Raw genomic sequence first — 17,557 nt, 5'->3', positions numbered from 1 at the left:
AGGACTAGGGGAATAGGAATTAATGCACAGAAATGTGTGTGCTCTGGCTAAAGAGACTTTAATTCTATGTCCCTCCAGCTGTCTGGATTCAAGTATCAGCCTGGATGCAGGACACTGAACCTGGGAGTTCACACCTTCCCTTGTCCACATCTTTTAACACCTTTTGTCCCTTGTTTTCCAAATCAGATCCAAGCTGTCCAGAAGGAGAACAGCCCAGATGAGAATCTAACCTGAAAAACACCCTCCACCTCATCCGTCTGCCAACAGGATCAAGATAGCTGATTCTGTCTGAAGACTCCCCATGTTAATATCTGATCTTTCACACCATCTGCTGCCCCAGCTCTCTGCTCCATGGAAGGATCTGTCTTGATTCACAGCTTCACAGGGGAAACTCACTTCTGTTTGTAGCTGCAAAAGCCTGGACCCGCCTGGGCAGGATTCCTTGTGCACGTGCCATCTTCTGCCTGTCCCTCCATGGGTGACCTTCATATCACACCATCTAACTCTCCAAAAAAGGTCCCTATCAGAGGGGAGGGAGTGAGAAGGGTGGTCTTGACTAAAAGCTGGTCTTTGATCTAGAGAGATGGGAATGCAGTAAAGCTCAGAGCTGGGAGAACAGGAGGAATTGCCCTCAGGCAAAGGGAAAGTGGTAATTTAGATGTGGGGTTTCCCTAATTTACCGGTGTTTCTGCAAGAGACAGCAGAGTAAGATCAGGTGTCAGTACTTTAAGATTATATTTATAAAGTATTTATTTCTATTTGCATCACAAAAATCCCCTAAGTTGAGTCCTGGCCCCCAGCCAATGCCTCCCCCAGGCAGGGGAGAGCCTTGGTGGTGGGCCTGAGTTCCAGAGATGCCTTCCCAGGACGTCCCTGGCTTGTGCCTGGCAGCAGTGCAGCTCTCACCCTCACTCTATGCCCTTCCCCAACTATCTGCTTTGCCTTCCCCTACAGCTTAAACTACTTTTCCCCTGAGCAGTGCCCAGACAGCCCACCATGTTTTCCCAAAGAAGGCAATTCCTACCTGTCCCATCTACCTCTGGAAGGGAGGAGCCCACAGTCTCAACTGGCCAGGGCACCATGTCCCTGCAGGTGGGTCACTGCATTTTGGAGCTTGGTCCTACTGGAGGGAAAAGGAGAGCTCTGGGTATGGCTCTGTCTGTCACCCCATGCTGGGCTACCCTTTCCAACAAAAAGCACTTGGGCCACTTCCCCTATCCCAGCCTGGGACCTCCAGGTGTCTCATCCAAAGGGATTTCCCACTCTTAGGGCAGGATGCCAAGGATCCCAACCCTGCAGGGAGGTTCAGATGGAATGGGAAAATTCCCCAGGAGCCACGACTAAGAATGACTATCCCACCCTTACAGGATCCTTCTTGCCCTTTCCCAAAAGGGCTTGAACATCCCTTCTTCTCCCAGCGGGATGATGAACTCAAAGCAGATCAAAGGGTGTCAGGGTGGGGACGGGTCTTCTTTTTTCTGTTATAGCTGGTGTTTTCTCACTCTTGCTCTGCTGCAGAAGCAAACACCCACCTCCCCCCACCCTGCCTCCATCAGCATGTTAATCTGGGGGCTTCCTGCATTGGAGGAGTTTTTGCTGAAAAGACCTTCTCCTCTAGCCATCACTGCTTCTCACCTTCTCCAGCAGCACTCTCTCTTCTCCCATCTCTCACCCATGGTTAGATGTTTTTGTTCAGGGCTTCCCAAGTGGCCAGCAGCATCTGGCACAGCTCTGTGCTGGAAGCTGAGCATCTTCCTCTGTACATCTCCCAGGCACCCCCCAGCTCTGCTGTCTCTTGTCCAGCACAGCTGCGCCTTGGCTCTGCCACACCTCCCTGCACAGTCTGTGGGGTGTGTGTGTGTGTGTGTGTGTGTGTGTGTGTGTGTGTGTGTGTGTGCGTGTGTGGGACGTGGTGCTGTCTTCTCGTTATACTCGTGTTGTGGGGGGCACGGATAGGCAGGGACGTGGCAGAGGAGTAGAGGCTTGCACTGGCCCCCTTGCTGCATATCAGGCACCCTTTAGCTTGGGTTTCAGGTGACAGAATTTGGGGATTCTTCTTGAGCACATGCTGGTTCTGCCTGGCCTTGCCACAGCTCCTTTGACATCTTACCCCATTACTAGAGCCCAAATCTGCAGTGGGGTTGTTCCTCTCAGCCCAGCTCCCCTGCCCAGGACAACCTCCCCAGCAAAATGGGTTATTTCCCCTCTGTGATCCTTTTAGAGCTGAAGGCCGACTTGTGCCCTTTCTGTGTGAAGAGGTGCCAGCCTGGAGGCACAGAGAGGCTGAGCTGGGGCAACGCAGGGGCCCGGGCTGCACCATCCTGGCTCCCGTGCTCTGAGCAAGGACTAGTTAGTACCACCCCAAATTTCAGTGTAAGAGGCTCAGGGTGAAGAAACAGGGAGTACCTGAGGGGAGGCTCTAACAGAATGGAGGCAGCTTCTGGCAGAGACAGGACCAGTGTCTGTCAGGGACCAGACACAGGTTCACCGGCCAGGGCTGTGTGCTGCTGCCTGTGCCACGGACAAGCCGCAGCCAGCGAAGGGCATCCTCCAGCCGGAGCCGAAGCACGCCTGAGGCCAGCAAACCTGCAGAGCAGCCGGCTGGGCTGGGGGTGCCGAGGGGAGCAGAGCTGCCCGCTGGCTGCGCGCACGGGCCGCTTGCCACCTCGCCAGCAGCGCTGTGGCGGCACCGCGCTCCTCCCCGCGGCCCCGGCACCCGTCCCCTCGGCAAGGATGCACAGCGGAGGTCCAGGCACTACTGCAAGCCCAAGCGGAAGGGACATCGCACAGGGCAGCGGGTGGCCCGGCGGGCAGGCTGGGGCCAGGGCAGGAGCGAGGCCGCCCTCCCCGCTCTCCGCTTCCCGCCTCGTCGTGCCGGGGGGGGGGGGGGGCGCAGTGCTGCGGGTCCTTGGCCGTCCGTGCGCACGTGAGGCTTGTTCGGTTCTGAAATAAATGTCGCATTTAACGCAACTCCCGAGCGCTGAGCGTCCTCTGCGGGGCCGGGGGGCGGCAGCAGGGCCGGGGCGGGAGCGGCGCTGAGGGCGGGCAGCGCCCGCCGCCATTGACAGCGCGCCCCCTGGCGGGCCTGCGCGCCCCGGCGGGCAGGGGGCGGGGCGGCGGCGCTGATTGACAGCGCGGCGCCGCTGGCGATTGGCGGAGGGGCCGGGCACGTGGCCCGGCGGGCGGGGCCAGGCGGTGCTTCCGCCGCGGCGGAGCGCGCGCCCGTTTCCGGCCCTCCGCGGGTGCGGGCCGGCCGGGCGGCAGCGGCCATGGATCTCTTCGGGGACCTGCCGGAGCCCGGCGCCGCCGCGGGTGAGGCCGCCACCCGCTCGGGCCCGCGCCGGCCTTCGGGCCCGCCCGGCCGCGGCCCGTGGCCTCACCGGGCGGGCCGCGGGCCTGCCGCCGCTCGGCAGCGTGGCCAGGCCGCCGCCTCAGGGAGCGTGAGGGGCGAGGGGAGGGTGAGGGGACGGGTTAAAGATCGCTGGAGGAATTGCCGGGTCGGTGGGTTTTGTGGTTTTCGTGCTCCGCTGCAGTTTAGACCGTGTTTTTGCATGTTCTGTATGAACTGCAGCTTCCTGCGGTTTAGACCGTGTTGGAGCCTTTCCTCTCACTGTGCTGCTGAGCTTAGTGGATTACTAGCAAAAAATAAAACCCCAAAAACATGCTTTCAAAAGTTCACCTCAGCCCCAGGCAGGTGGTTATTTTGCTTGCTTGTGCAGCAGCTGCTAAAATTACAGGTGGAGGTAAGGCTCTCCTGCTTTACCCCACCTGTGCTGCCCTGGGGACAGTCCTTTCAGAACAGCCTCCCCCAGGAGTGCTGCACTGGTGCCTTACTCTGCCCTGGTGCCTTGCAGGGAAAGATGCCCAAAAAGGGCCTCTGCTGTTTGATGATCTCCCACCATCCAGCAGTGCTGACTCAGGTACGGGTGCTCTCTTCCTACCTTTAGTTTGGTTTTCCGTGTTTCCTGCATCAGCATCTCTTTCAGATGAAATGTGTGTAAATCCTGTTCTTTGTTAGACAGAATAAAGACAGTAGGGTTATCAGTGCTGGCATGTAGATAGCTGCATCCTGTTTGGTTTTTTATAACCAGGGTGTTATTGTTGTTCCACATATATTCTATGAAACATTCCTTAAAAATGTTCTCTGGAACAAATGCAAAGCCTGGATTTGCCCAACTAGTAATGGAAGTAGAAATTTGTCTCTCTTTGCTAAACTGACATAATTTCTTCACCTCAGGAGAGACATAGGCAAAGCATTATTCCCTGCCAGGGACAAAGGTATTTAATTATTTTTATTTTGTTCTTGTGCTCCAGGAAAAGAAGGCTCTTTGCTCTTCGATGGTCTCCCACCAGCCAGCAGTGGTGACCCAGGTAAGGAGCTGTGTCCCTCATCAGCCTCTGCTGAGCCACCCCTCTCTGGGAAAAGCCCACGATGCAGCATGTTGTGTTGGACACTTAGCAAGTTAACCTGGTGCTTATTTCTCCAGCCCAGATTGGCTGGCAACTTTCATGGCAATTTGTAGCCTAATTGTTTAAATCAGGATTCTGAATCTTAAAATTAGGCCTGTTCCCAGAAGTACATTGCTGTCTTTTGGGGACCACGGTTCTCTCTGAAAGCTCCCTGCTTTGGGAGGGGAAGTGGCCTGGTGCAGTCACTGCCCAGAGTGCTGCTCTCAAGGCTTTCTCCATGCAGCCATGTGCTTGCTGTCACCTGGGAGGAGCTGAGATAATTCACTATACCCATAGGAGCCTAAATCTCCAGAAGGAAAAAGCCAGAGTTCTGACATCAGGTTTTGCTTGCTAGCTTTAATTTGTAGCCTTCTTCTGAATCTTCTAAAAATATGCACGTTCAGAGTAATAAATTAAGTTCCTTTGTGTTGTTGTGGGCAGAGATCATAGAGGAGAATAATAACGTAGAAGTGTTCCAGCCTATAACATTAACTTCCTGAGCAATTAACTGGGGGACAAAACAAAAAAGCCTGGTAGGTAAGGAGTAAAACCTGTGGGTTGTTCAGTAGTAACTGTGGTCTTAATGCTGTGTAAGTGTGTGAGCCTGCACTCCTGAGTGTGCTTTGGTCTGAAAGGACTTGCTGCTGAATTTATGCAAGTAAAACAGTCCAGGAACACTTGAGCCACCTGCATTTTTGCTTTCTTTCAGCCTCCAGTGCTACTAAGCAAGTCTCATCAGCAGAGAGCCAAGAGAAAGGGCAGAAGAGAAAGTCCTTAGAGGAGGAGGACGAGAAGAATGGCAGGGAAGAACTTGTGGAAAAGAAAGTTTGTAAAGGTTTTCAGACAGTTTGAAAACAAATGTACTCAATTTGTACTTTTGGTGTTGGGCTGAGTAAGTCCAGAACAAAGCTAAGCTTTGGTTCTTCAGTCTGTTTGCCTTTTCAGCCTCTTGTAGGAAACAAACTGCTGCAGGGGTCTGTGGAAGCTCCCTGAGCTTCCTGGGTCTGTCTCCTTCCCCTGGACCTTCTTTCTGTCCCTGCTGAAGCAGCAGGAGCTGAGCAGCAGGCACCTCAGCACTTGCAGTGCTGCCAAGAGGGAGATTGGGTGTGGAACCTCTGTAAGGCTAGATCCACACCGCTTCTTTTGCCAGAGGCACAGACCCCTCTGCTGGCTGCTGAGGATGCCAGGGAAGGGGAGAGACAGGCTTGTTACATACAGGGCCCTTGGCTTCAGTGCCTGTGTGCTGTGCTGCAGCTTTGGGAGTAAAATGTGTTCAGGGGTACAAAGGAAAGGACATGTCCTGGGGACATCATACCTGGATTTCCTGTCCTTAGTGCACTCTTTAAAGCTGTGCTTTATTAATCTGCAGGTTCAGTGCCACATGCCACACCTGCCCACCCTGTCCCCTGCCCCTGTTTGGTAAGAGTCCTGTCCAATGCTCAGCAATCCTGCTTGGCTACAGCTGCTTGCTGAAATGAGGGCAGGCTGCTTTTAGAGCTGCTGACCTTGGGGGCATGTAAAAACCCATGTTACAAAATAAACGTGTCCTGTTCAGCAGCAGATGCTAGATGTTTTGTTGCAGGACGAGGGCTGCACTGCCAGGACAGGGCTCTGAAAGCTGAGAACTTCCTGTTTTTTAGCCTGAGCTGAGGAGACAGAGGTGTTTGATTTGCATGTGTGTGCCTGCTTTGTTCCCCTTTAGGATCAGTGGGCATTCTTGGACTGAAGGGTTATGTGGCAGAGAGGAAAGGTGAGAGAGAAGACATGCAGGATGCACACGTCATCTTGAACGACATCACTGAGGAATGCCGGCCTCTGCCCTCCCAAATGTAAGTGGGCCCCAGCTGCCAGAACAGCCATCCTGGGGGTGAGGGGGCTCTAGCTTGCTTCAGCTAAGCCCATGGGATGATCCTTTTTGCTTTGACCAGCTGCTGCTCTTGTCTGCCTGTCTTGTGGTGAGTGGTTTGAGCTTCTTATTGGGAGACCTGTGGTGAAGCATCAGCTAGCTGTGTTCCCAGGCAATTCACAGGGCTGGTGTACAAACACCTCCCTTTGAGGGGTGCTTAGTGGATTCAGTCACTGACTTTACAAGCACCATGAGGGCCTGATAACTCTGGGTGTTGATCCTATATTACCCAAATGTAAGTGGGTATGTAAAATGAAAATAATGTTCTCGAGCATCACCCTGATACTGGATGTAGCTTCTGAACTAGTACTGTCCCAAGAGGTTTGTGTTCTGAGAGATCCAAATTTTTTGTCTGTAGCATAGTTGAAACAAGCTTAGGTATGGAAGGTACTGTAGGATTGACTAGACAGATGTCTGCAATGCTGGAGAGTTGCAGTGTCCTTGAGGTAATATGTTTATCTGCTTTTATGCCAAGTTGAGGTCTGTAAACCCTTTAGCCCTTCATTTTCTTGAGGAGTGGAAAATTACAAGAAAGTTCTCAGCTCCGTGGTGGAACACATAAACCATGTACATGCTGAATATATGAGCTCAGAAACCTGCTACCTCTTGTGCCTTGCAGTGCAGGATTTTCAGTCTGGCTGGCACAGGGCAGGGTGGTCTGGAGAGCAATGTGCTTGATGCCATTCCCTGGCTAATGACCTTTCTTAGCCTCCTCCTGCTGCCTTTTGTTCCCTCACAGCACACGGGTCTCGTACTTCGCTGTTTTTGATGGCCATGGGGGAGTCCGAGCCTCCAAATTTGCAGCACAGAATCTGCACCAAAACCTGATTAAGAAATTTCCTAAAGGTAAGAGGAGTGGAATAAGGGCTGTAGTTCAACCATCACCTTTTCTGCCTTGGCAGTGGATAGGGAAACTGATCTGTTTGGGTGTTGTCCTACAATACACCCATTATTGTAAATGCAGGCGAGCCCATTGGGAAGAAATGACGATGTCTGACTCAATTCAGAAGGCTGAATTATTTCTTTATTATAACTATGCTAAAATACATCAATATATACTATATAAAAGGAGGATACTAAAACTGCATACTACTTTCTCTGACTCTAACTCAACTCGTGACCCTCTCAAGAGTCCAGACACAAGTGGGTTGGATTGGCCATCAGGCCCAAACAATCCTCAACAGAATCCAATCAAGCACTCACTCCAGGTAAACAATTCTCCAAACACATTCCACATGGGAAAAACAAGGAGCAGAAATAGAAATTGTTTTCTCTTTCATTTTTCTCTGTGCACCTTTATGAAAAATCCTGAGAGGGAGAGAAATGTGCTTTCCACAACTCATCCCTTATTACCAGAGGGCTTGCAAGACTGCTGTGTCTGCTGGGGAAGAGGGCTGGAAGCCTTTTTGGCACCAGGGTGCAAGTAGCCAGTTGTGACTCACTCAGCAAATGTTGGATGTGCTGTTGCTAGTTTTGGCAGTGCCACATCAAGTATGAAAATACTCCTGTGATGGAGAGGTTTATGTCATAAACTCTCCACGTAGAGTACTGCATGGATTTCTGGTAGGGTAAGCCCAGGATGTGCCCCAGCTGCCCTGCAGAGTTCAAGAGATGCACTGCCTGACTGAATGTTGGATGAACAAAGGGGCAGACTAGGATAGATAGATATGTTTTACTTGGAGCTTAGTTGCTGTTTTCTCTGTCTGACAGGTGAGGTAGCCAGCGTGGAGAAAACTGTGAAGAGATGTCTTTTGGACACCTTCAAACACACAGATGAAGAGTTTCTAAAGCAGGCATCCAGCCAGTAAGTGCAAATGCTTTCTGTTCACTTGTATTCACTTGTAGGTCTGAGTTGTGAGCAGGGCAGAGGAAACATTCCTTGTGTCATTCCTGTGCTTTGGCAAAATTCCACACACCTCCACTGTGCCAGGCTATGACTCTGCCAGCTGAGTGCTTGCTAGAACTAGATCCTGGCATGTTCCAGTCTTACTCTATGGTAAGTGGTATATAGGATCCCTTAGACTAAAATGTTTCTCCAAAGGAAGGAAGCAAAACAGGTCCAAGGACCAACTTCTGTCCTTCTCAGGATTATTTGGTTTCTTTTTAAAGACTTGGCGTGTTGCTGAAAGGACTTGTCCTGTACTGCCTGAGGTGGGATCTCTCTGTTAATGGCATTAGTGTGTGGCCAGAGGGGATCTGTAGAGGCCAGTAAGCTTTCTGTAGAGCTGTGCTTGTCAGGCTGGAGCACATCCCTGAGGTAGCTTTTAATGCCCTGTGTTGAAAGACCTATGTCTTTAAATGTAAATTTAAATGTAAATTTAAATCTTGCTTTCTTCAACTCTTGAGAAAACAGATGTTGATGAAGAATGTCCCTCTGTGGGATAAATGCCAGCCTGCCTTGCAGCTGGGTGTGGAGTGCCAAGCTCCCTTCTCTCTCTCTCTGCTGAACTGACACACCGAATGTGTGGGCTAGGGAAGATACAGATTGCATTTCAAATACAGTCACTTTGTTACCAATCCTTTACTCACATTTGCTTTTTTATTGTACCTATTTCACAGTGACACCTCTCTCACAGATAGACTGTTGCTGTATTTGATTCTCTGATTCCCTGAAAACTTTCAATTTTAAGTAAATTGCAAACTGGCTCAGTCTCTTAAGCCTAATCAGAACAAGTTTGACCAGGAGGATGCTTTCTTGAGTCTGTCACAGTACTGTCTTTCTCAAACCAGCCTCTGGTCAGAAACATGACTTATGACGAAGGATTGCTAGCAGTAGCCGTATTGATAGTGAAATGAATCATGTTCTTTCAGCCACACCTTCAAAGTAAGGAAAAACTGGGTGAAATATGTCTAGAAATTATTCTCTCAGAGCTAGTTTCAGTGGAGAATGGCATCATAGCCAGGCTTTTTTGTGGACAGGACTAGTCTGGCAGCTGTAATCTGAGAAATGCTTCTTGTTTTACCTAGAGCTCTAGAGATAAAAGCTTAACTACAGGAAGTGAAACAGGAGAGCAACTGAAGAGTGGTGGTGGTGCTGCTGCTGAGGTGGGGTGGTGGAGGGTGAGGTGGGGGAGGGAGCAGGGATACTGTGAAAACAGGAAGGAAAACGTAAGCAAAAAAGAAGGCATTTCTGCTGCAGAGTTTTGCTGCAAGGAAGCTTTCCAAGGAGCAGTGTGAGGTGCTTGTTTGCTTGTGATGCTGTAGCTTTTGGGCAGCCATAAGGGCTGAGCCTGTTTTGCTCACATATGACGTTTCCTGGGAGCTGAGTGTGAGGAAGAGTTGGTGTGGGAGCTGTGGTTGGCAGTATTTACACCAGCTGGGCATTGGTTGTGCATTCAGAAATCTGTAGTCTGTGTAGTTCCTCTGTCCTTGTCCAGTTTGCTGTTTATCACCAACCTGAGCTGCTAGCAGGCAGTTGCTGTGGGCTTGTGCTACCTGATTGCTGTGTGTTGGCACAGGACACTTTGAGTCCCCAAGAACACTGTGTAACTGAAGTGTTGTTATTTTTCCTTTAGTAATCTCATTTTTGTTCCCTTCAGGAAGCCAGCATGGAAGGATGGCTCCACAGCTACTTGTGTCTTAGCTGTTGACAATATTCTCTACATAGCCAACCTCGGGGACAGCCGGGTAAGCAGAATGGAGACCACTGGTGGCATCTTTATTCTGCCCAGAGCTTTGTGGGGTTTTTGTTTGTTTGTTTGGGATATCTGAGTTGTCATGAGCTACTCAACTGTTCCTATAAAGCATCTTGTTTTGGGTGGGTACAGAGTACTTCTGTGTTTGTCTCCCATAGTGTAAAACAGTGGTGTGTGAAAGCTCTCTCTTGGTGGTGCTAAATATTTCACAGTATCAAGAATAGAATATTTCAGTTGTAATGGACCTATGACAATCATCTGGTCCACCTGCTTTGACCAGTTCAGGGCTGCCCTAAAGTTACACCACTGCTCAAGTGCCTCTCAAACACTGACAGTCTGACAGTCACTGACATCTCTCCAGGAAGTCTGGTGCAGTGTTTGATTATATGCTCTATAAAGAAACACTTCCTAATGTCCAGCCTGAACCTGCCCTGGCCCTGCTTTGAGATCAGCATTCCCATGAGATCATTACTTCCCTCTCCATGCCCCTGTCACGATCTGCTAGGACATGCAGGGTGTTGTGATGGTTCATTTTACTCATCCCAAAAGTGCAAAAGGTGAACAGCAGGGGACCATCAGTTTAATCACAACAAATGCACCTTTATTGAGTGCCAACAGCAAATGTAATAGAGGGATCAGAAAGGAAATAAAGGATAGAAAGAAAAAAAGAGGGGGATATAGCTGCCAAACAGAGAGACTAAATCCTCATGGTCCAGCCAATAGATCTGTCGTTGTCCATGAGGGTTCACCAAAGTCTTGGTTAACTTAGGGGTCTTTTATAGTCCTCTGCTGAGTGGGGGGGAACTGGTAATGGAGAAGGAGTCTATTGAAAAACAGGTACAGACAGTCCATGTTCCAAAGCAGGGCAGTGAATGAAACCCATTGTTTTCTTGGTCCAACAAACACACCTGTAGGAAACACTTGACACAAACATCCTGCTTCAGTCAGACCAGCACCCCTATGTTAGAATTATAGGGGTCTCAGTCCTTGGGAGGGGGCTTCAGTCTCCATCCATCATGGTGGTCGTGAGGCAGATGAGGGGTTTTCTGTGGGCGGTCACCAGAGTTAGCCCAGAAAGTTCATTTTGCCAAGAGGTGGGAGAATTCATGGGTTTGGATGTTGTGAAGCAGGTGTAAGTGTGTAGAGCAAGCTGCTCCTTGCCAGGCCCTGCCAGGAGCAGTGCAGCGTGGCAACACAGCAGACACACCTGCAAACAATCACTGGGTGAGCATCCACCTCAGCCAGGCCAGAGCTCCAGTCAGGGCCTTTCTGATCTCTGTCTCTGCCATTGCGATGATAGTGAGCCAAAAATGAAGGGAACTTTGGCTGTTTCTTATACCCCCTCCTCAGGAAGCTGCAGAGGGGGATGAGGTTGTCCCTCAGCTTCCTTCTCTCCAAGCCACACAAACCCAGAGCCCTCAGCCTCCTCCCAGGTCACATCTTCCACCCCCAGCGTGGTTCTCCTCTTCTGGAGACACTCAAGCATGTTCCCACCATCTCTAACGCTGGAGTGCTCTGGGTGAGGCCGCCCCAGTGCTGAGCACAGCCAGGCCATCCCCTCTCCTGGCCCGCTGCCCACACTGTGTCAGGTGTCCCCAGGATGCCACCTGCCCTCCTGGCCATGGTTCCTGCTGAGCTGCTGCCAACCAGCAGCCCCAGACCCTTCCAGAGGGCAGCTCCCCAGCCACTCCTCTCCCAGCTTATGCTCATGCTCAGCCTTGCTCCACCCTGGGTGCAGAACCCAGCACTTGGGCTCAGTAATTCTGTGCCACTGGCACTGCCACATGGTGCATCTGTGCAGATCCCTCTGCAAGGCCTCTTGTCCTTCCAGAGAGCCCACAGCACTCCCAGCTTGGTATCATCAGCAAACTTGGTGCATTCAGCTTTTGTATCCAGATCACTGATAAAAGCACTGAACAGCATCTCCTGCATAGAAATGAGCCCTGAGAAACACCTGGCCACCAGTCCCTGGCCTGTTGTAGCACCATTCACTACAGTTTGGGGCTCTCTCTCAAGAAGCTGTTACTGCAGTTGTGTTGTTGTTTGATGGTGGTCTTTTGTCAGCACAGGCCATTCTGTGTCGTTACAACGAGGAGAGTCAGAAACACACGGCCTTGAGCCTCAGTAAGGAGCACAACCCCACCCAGTATGAGGAGCGGATGCGGATACAGAAGGCTGGGGGAAACGTCAGGTGAGTGCCTGAGGGTGTGAATTTGCTGATCTAAACCCTAGCCTGATTTGAGGCCTGAGCATTGAGGTTTTGAGGCTTCCTGAGCCCAGTATGCATCGTAGTTGAAAGAATCTGTTGCTGCCTGAGGCCTGTAAGGATTCGGTTCCTGGAGTTTGTTGGTGGTTCCCAGAGCCTTTGGATGGCCAAAGCAGGACCCATGTAACAGTCTGGCAGTGGGATACCAGCATAGGCATGCTTAAAATTCACCTACAGATTTGGACCTACAGAGGTAGATTGGATTGTTGAGGAAGTTACTGCTTTCTGCACACTGTGGTGCTGGACAAAACTCATTTCCTTGCAGCATGATTCCTCTGTCCTTGTCCTGTGAGAGGGGGCATAGTTTGAGAGAGCACAAAAAGCCCACGATGTACCTTGGTGTTGCTCCCCTGGGGTTAGCTGATGCACTGAGGATCTCTGCATTAGGAAGGAGATTCTAGAGCCAAAATATGATTATCCTAATGTTCCTGTACAAAAAGTAGTTCGTGGCTGCTTGGGGAGTAGGTGCCAAACACAACAGCTGAGTCTTGCTTCATGGCTAGGTTCTCTCTCTTCTTTGTAGGCTGTTTATTTAGTGGCATCTTCACAAAGAGAGGATTCGGTTCAGGTGAAGTGTCTTCATGCCTGTGGAAGCAAAATGCACCCAGGGTGTAGGGGGGTGGGCTCAGTTCTGGTATGCAGCTGTGTCTGGAAAGCTTTGTTCCCCTTATCTCTGGGGAGCACATGCTGCCACTTAGACTCAGAATTGATCTCTCTTTGCACATGGCAAAGAGATGGCCCAGTGTCTGTTAGCTCCTTTCAGAACTGGTCCCTGACTGCCTGGGAGCCTCTCCCACTGCTTGCAGTTCAATATTTTGGGCCCAAGAGATAAGCCACACAGTCTGTGAGTGTCAGATCTCTGTGGCATGCCTTGCTTCTTGCTTTTATCTCAAGCGGGGCTGTTTGGGCTACAAGATTAATGAGCTTTGTGTATTCTCAGAGGGCACAAAAGAGCCTTTTTGGAGACAAGATGCTTGATTGTTGGAAAGGTGAAGTGTGGGAAGCTGTTTCTCTAGGGAGCTTGGTTAATTAGAAAAGTTTAACAACCCAGAGCTGTTTCCTAAAGGGTGTTGTAATGTAGGTTTTAATGCTTGCTGCAATCAGTGGTTACTAAAGGCCAAATGATCAGGAGCTGAACATGCTGTGTTTCTCACTCCTGGGAACTGCCTGCAGCTGGGCCAGTCTGTAGGGCTTGGTGTCCTCAGACAGGACACAGGAGGGGCTGCTGACTCAGACCTCTTGCCTCTGCCACTCTGTGCTTCTAGTGAAGAGCAGTTTGCTGGATATCTTGCCAAAAAATAATCTCTATTCAAACTATGCCACTGGGTGTTCAGCTCACATATAATTTTACTGCCTCAGTTTGCTAGGCTAAGCAGGACTTGAGTTCGGGCAGGGTGACAGAAAACAGCCTTGAAGTCTCCTGACTTCATTTTATCCTCCCCCTCTCTTGTTTCCCAGAGCTTCACACATACAGAAAGAAAAGGAGACTTTGAAGGGAAGATTTGAACTTGCTGGGGAAGTGGGTCATTATTTGTACAAGCAGATGGATGCACAAAATGTCCCCATCAGGCAGTGCAGTGGAATACACCTGTGGGGAGGGCTCTCAGTGTGTTCTTTCCTTGTGCAGGGAAGGGAGAGTCCTGGGAGTGCTGGAGGTTTCCCGCTCCATTGGGGATGGCCAGTACAAGCGCTGTGGTGTGATCTCTGTGCCAGATATCAAACGCTGCCAACTCACACACAACGACAGGTAAAGTGTGCCCTTGCACAGGGGGTTGTCTGTCTCAGCTCTGCTCAGCAGAAACTGCTCATCCCTGTTTGCTCTGCTGTGAGAGCCAAGGCACTTCAGACTGATCCCCCCAGAATTAGAGGATGCTCTTACTGCTGCTGTCTCTCTGCTTCTGTTCATTATTAGAACAGTGGGATAATCTGCTGCTCTGCCAAGATACTCTGAAGGCTCCTCTTGGAGGAACCAGCCTTACAGGAACAGCATACACAAGCCTTAGATGTCCTTCATGCTCTGATTAAGTTCACAAATCAGTGTTTAAGCAGGTAGTTGAGGCTTGGGTTCTTGGGTCTCCATTCTGTCCAGGAGTTGTTTCTAGTAGCTGTAGTGCCCATAAATACTTTTGCATTCAGCTCTGATATTTGAAGATTTGAGATACTTTTTCATTATATGATTGGCAACAACAAATTGCAGTGAGCTTTTGTGTCAGTAGAGCCCTGCAGACTCTCAGAGATGAGAGTGTAACCCAGTACTGCTGCTTTTTCTGGGATTAGAGTTCCATATCAAGTGATCCACTAAAATATTTCTAAAGATACTCTTGAGTATCATGCACTGAAGTTATGTCTTCAGAGGCATGTGCAGACTGACTGCTTCTGTAGGTTTGCTGTAGTTTTCCTTGTCCTGGTGACTCTGGTTAGGGCTCCTGTGAAGGCAGGGAGTGCACAGCAGGCTGTCTCCCCATCCTAACGGAGATGCTGTCCTTGCCTTGGACTTTGTATCTCCTGGACCTTCTGCAGCCTGTGGCAATATTTTGTGTCAGAGTTTTCTGATCACAGTTGTGTCACATGATTTTCTTTTGAATTTGCATATTGAAATTACCTCAGGAGTGTAGAAATGTAAAGTGATGTACATGAGGGATTCAGCTTTGTTTCTCTATTTCCTTGCATTAGCTGCTTCACAGGGAAAATTCATGAATGAAAAGGACTCAAAGGAAGGAAGCAGTTCTTACAGAAACAGTGGAGCATTTGACCAGGATCATATATGATCTTGCTAGTGTTGTAAGACAGCCAGGATGTCCTGATCAAGGTCTTATGTTAGTTGCCTGGCTCTTTGTCCTGTACTTTGAATTGGCATGGACGTTAGGTCCCAAGGGATTTTCAGATGAGCTTTTATGGCATCTTCCCTTTGGATCTGAGTATGGATGTTCATAAAACAGATTTCAGTGATTTGATTGTAGCTGAGAAGCCAAAAATTCAGCCTTGGAATCTGTCTCCACTTGATTTCCAGGTTCATTCTGATAGCGTGTGATGGCCTGTTTAAAGTCTTTACACCAGAAGAAGCTGTGAACTTCATTGTGTCCTGCCTGGAGGTGAGGAGTAGTGGCCTGGGGGCTGGGTTTGTCAGTGCAGGGGGCACAAAATGGACTTCTGCCAGAGAGTCCTCCCTTTTCCCAGTGCTTGGAAAATGCAATGTACCTACCTTTGCTGGGAGCAGTGAAATCCCTTTGTCCCAACAGGATAAGAATATCCAGATGAGAGAGGGGAAGCTGGAAGCCGACGCTCGGTACGAGGCCGCGTGTAACAGGCTGGCCAACAAGGCAGTGCAGCGGGGCTCGGCCGACAACGTCACCGTCATGGTGGTCCGGATAGAGCACTGAGGGACGAGGTGTGCTGGCTGGAAGGAGGGGAGAGGTCTGTGTGCATGCATGTGTGCCTGGGGGAGGGTGGGTCCTGCTGGATGCTCTTCAGTGTAAATAAAGATGGCTTTTTTCTAATAGGTTTAGCTCACTTAGTAGTAGGGTTGAATGTCTTGGCAAATGCAGTGAATTCATTTGGCAGGGGTGCTAGCAGGAGGCATCTGGGGGCATGAGCTCTGCCAGCTGTTTAATGGGACAGTTCTTCTTTCCACATCCTTGAGCTTTATGCAAGACCCTGGGAGAGTCTGGAGTTGCAGGCCTCAGACTGTACCATGCAGACTGAGGTGCTACAGGCCACCAGCTTGGGATTTGGTATGAGCTTGTCTCTTCACACTGGGTAGAAAACCTGGCTCTGAAGCTGGGCTGTGAGGTTGCCTGCAGCTGAGGTACACAAACACCCCTTGCAGAGCAGCAGCATACCTGTCCTGTGCCTGCAGAACATGTTGGAGTTTTACCACAATGTTGGTATGGGAGAAGTGGCTGGAGTTTGCTCCTGATGTTTTTTGGAAAAGGTGTTTTTACCAAATGGACTTGCCAGGCAGCTGAGCTGCAGGCAGGCTCTATGCTTGTCTGTGCTATCTGAGGAGGAGGCATCTCAGGTTTTAGGTACTAATAAGTGTCTGGTGTCTCATCCTGTCTCAGTGCCTCTACCAGCTGTTGCTGCAGTCGGTGTGCTGTTTTCCAGAGAAAATTTGGCCTAAGACCAAGTGACAGGATGAAAGCTAAATGGATTGGGCTACCTAGGCCCTGAAGTTTCCAATTTCCCACTCTGTGTGAGGGGGACAGGGAGGGAGGTGGGCTGAGGTGCCTGCATTGTGGTTGCCTCCTTGCTCTGATGAGGCACAGCTGTAGGTCCAGGGGAGGGGGGCAAGGGCAGGGTGGTGTCTGCTGTTTTGTGCAGGGTTGTGAGGCTTCCCTGGCTCCTTTCTGTTTTCTGTATCCCTGGAACTTTGGGAGATGGTCCCAGCTCCTGGGCTGTTTGCTGGAGCACACGATGGCTGTCCTGTTTGGGACAGGTGGCTTGACCATCTTACTTCTATTTCTGCTCCAGCAGTAGTGAGTTACACTTCATGGGCTTAGTCTGAGGGTGCACACTGACTCTGCATCTCCTGCAGAGCACTGAGGAAGGAAGTGGCCCTCTGGCATAGATTTTGGGTAGTGCTTGTCCTCTGCCAGCTTGTTCTGTTCCCAACCATTCGTGTGTATTTTGATGTAAGGTTGCAGTGCAGGATAAACTGAGAGGAAATGCCTCTCACACTCTCCTGTTTCTACTCCTGAAAGGCAAATTTGGAGGGCCCAGACAGAGTAGCATGGAGTTGCTTCTGTTTGTGGCAAAATAAACCCTGATGGCAAAATTCAGAAAGACAACTTGCTTTCCCTTCACAGCTCCCCCTTTTTCCAGACCCAAACACCCCACCCAAAATTGCTGCATTAACAGCTCCTTCACCAGGCTCCTCAAGGAGATGCAGCCTGTGGAGAAGGGCAGGCAGGGCCAGGGCCATCGCTGGGAGAAGGTGGGGCTGTTGGCTCAGCCTATCTTGCAGTGTTGCTGGCACAACTTACCCAGTAGTGAGTGCTACTCGGAAATCAAACGCTCAGCCTTCCTGGTGCTTCTGCTGCAGCCCTGCTCGGTCACGTAGGCCTGTGCCCATCCTGAGCTCAGGCAGCTATCGCAGCCAGAGCAATGAGCTGTGCTGTATCTGTGCCTCCCACAGCCAGGCCTTGGGCCACAGGCAGGGAGTGCCTGCTCTGGAAAGTCACAGGGCAGGAATTTGCTTTAATCCAACGTGCGGTGTTATTGGGACTTTGCTTTGATGGTTAGTGCAAAGGATGTTGGCTCCTGCCAGCAAAACCCTCTGTTCATACATTGCAGGGGGCTAAA

The 17,557-nt window shown here is 50.4% G+C and overlaps 2 protein-coding genes across 27 annotated transcripts in view; both read left to right on the top strand.

Moving 5' to 3' along the window:
- KIF1A (kinesin family member 1A) overlaps nt 1-2,970 on the top strand; it is a 46,326-nt gene extending 43,356 nt beyond the window's left edge. For all 25 annotated transcript variants that reach the window (XM_077785575.1, XM_021547048.3, XM_021547049.3 and 22 more), the window contains one exon: nt 187-2,970. In XM_077785575.1, the coding sequence (XP_077641701.1) occupies nt 187-229 (43 nt within the window). In that variant the 3' untranslated portion in view covers nt 230-2,970. The remainder of the gene's footprint in view (nt 1-186) is intronic.
- Nucleotides 2,971-3,230: 260 nt separating this feature from the next.
- ILKAP (ILK associated serine/threonine phosphatase) lies at nt 3,231-17,030 on the top strand. 2 transcript variants are annotated; one of them, XM_021547044.2, is made up of 12 exons: nt 3,231-3,312; nt 3,855-3,920; nt 4,315-4,371; nt 5,159-5,284; nt 6,152-6,278; nt 7,095-7,201; nt 8,066-8,159; nt 9,895-9,982; nt 12,060-12,181; nt 13,884-14,003; nt 15,267-15,348; nt 15,496-17,030. In XM_021547044.2, the coding sequence occupies exons 1-12, from the start codon at nt 3,270-3,272 to the stop codon at nt 15,634-15,636; spliced, it is 1,173 nt and encodes a 390-aa protein (XP_021402719.1). In that variant the 5' UTR covers nt 3,231-3,269; the 3' UTR covers nt 15,637-17,030. The 2 variants fall into 2 exon arrangements, with proteins under 2 accessions (XP_021402719.1, XP_077641700.1); XM_077785574.1 differs by lacking the exon at nt 3,855-3,920 and having other exon boundaries at nt 3,235-3,312.
- The last annotated feature ends 527 nt before the right edge of the window (nt 17,031-17,557 follow it).

Source organism: Lonchura striata, chromosome 10, assembly GCF_046129695.1.
Source record: "Lonchura striata isolate bLonStr1 chromosome 10, bLonStr1.mat, whole genome shotgun sequence".
NCBI classification, from domain to species: Eukaryota; Metazoa; Chordata; class Aves; order Passeriformes; family Estrildidae; genus Lonchura; species Lonchura striata.
The sequence above is the reverse complement of the archived record's forward strand: the minus strand, read 5'-3'. Positions and strand labels throughout refer to the sequence as shown.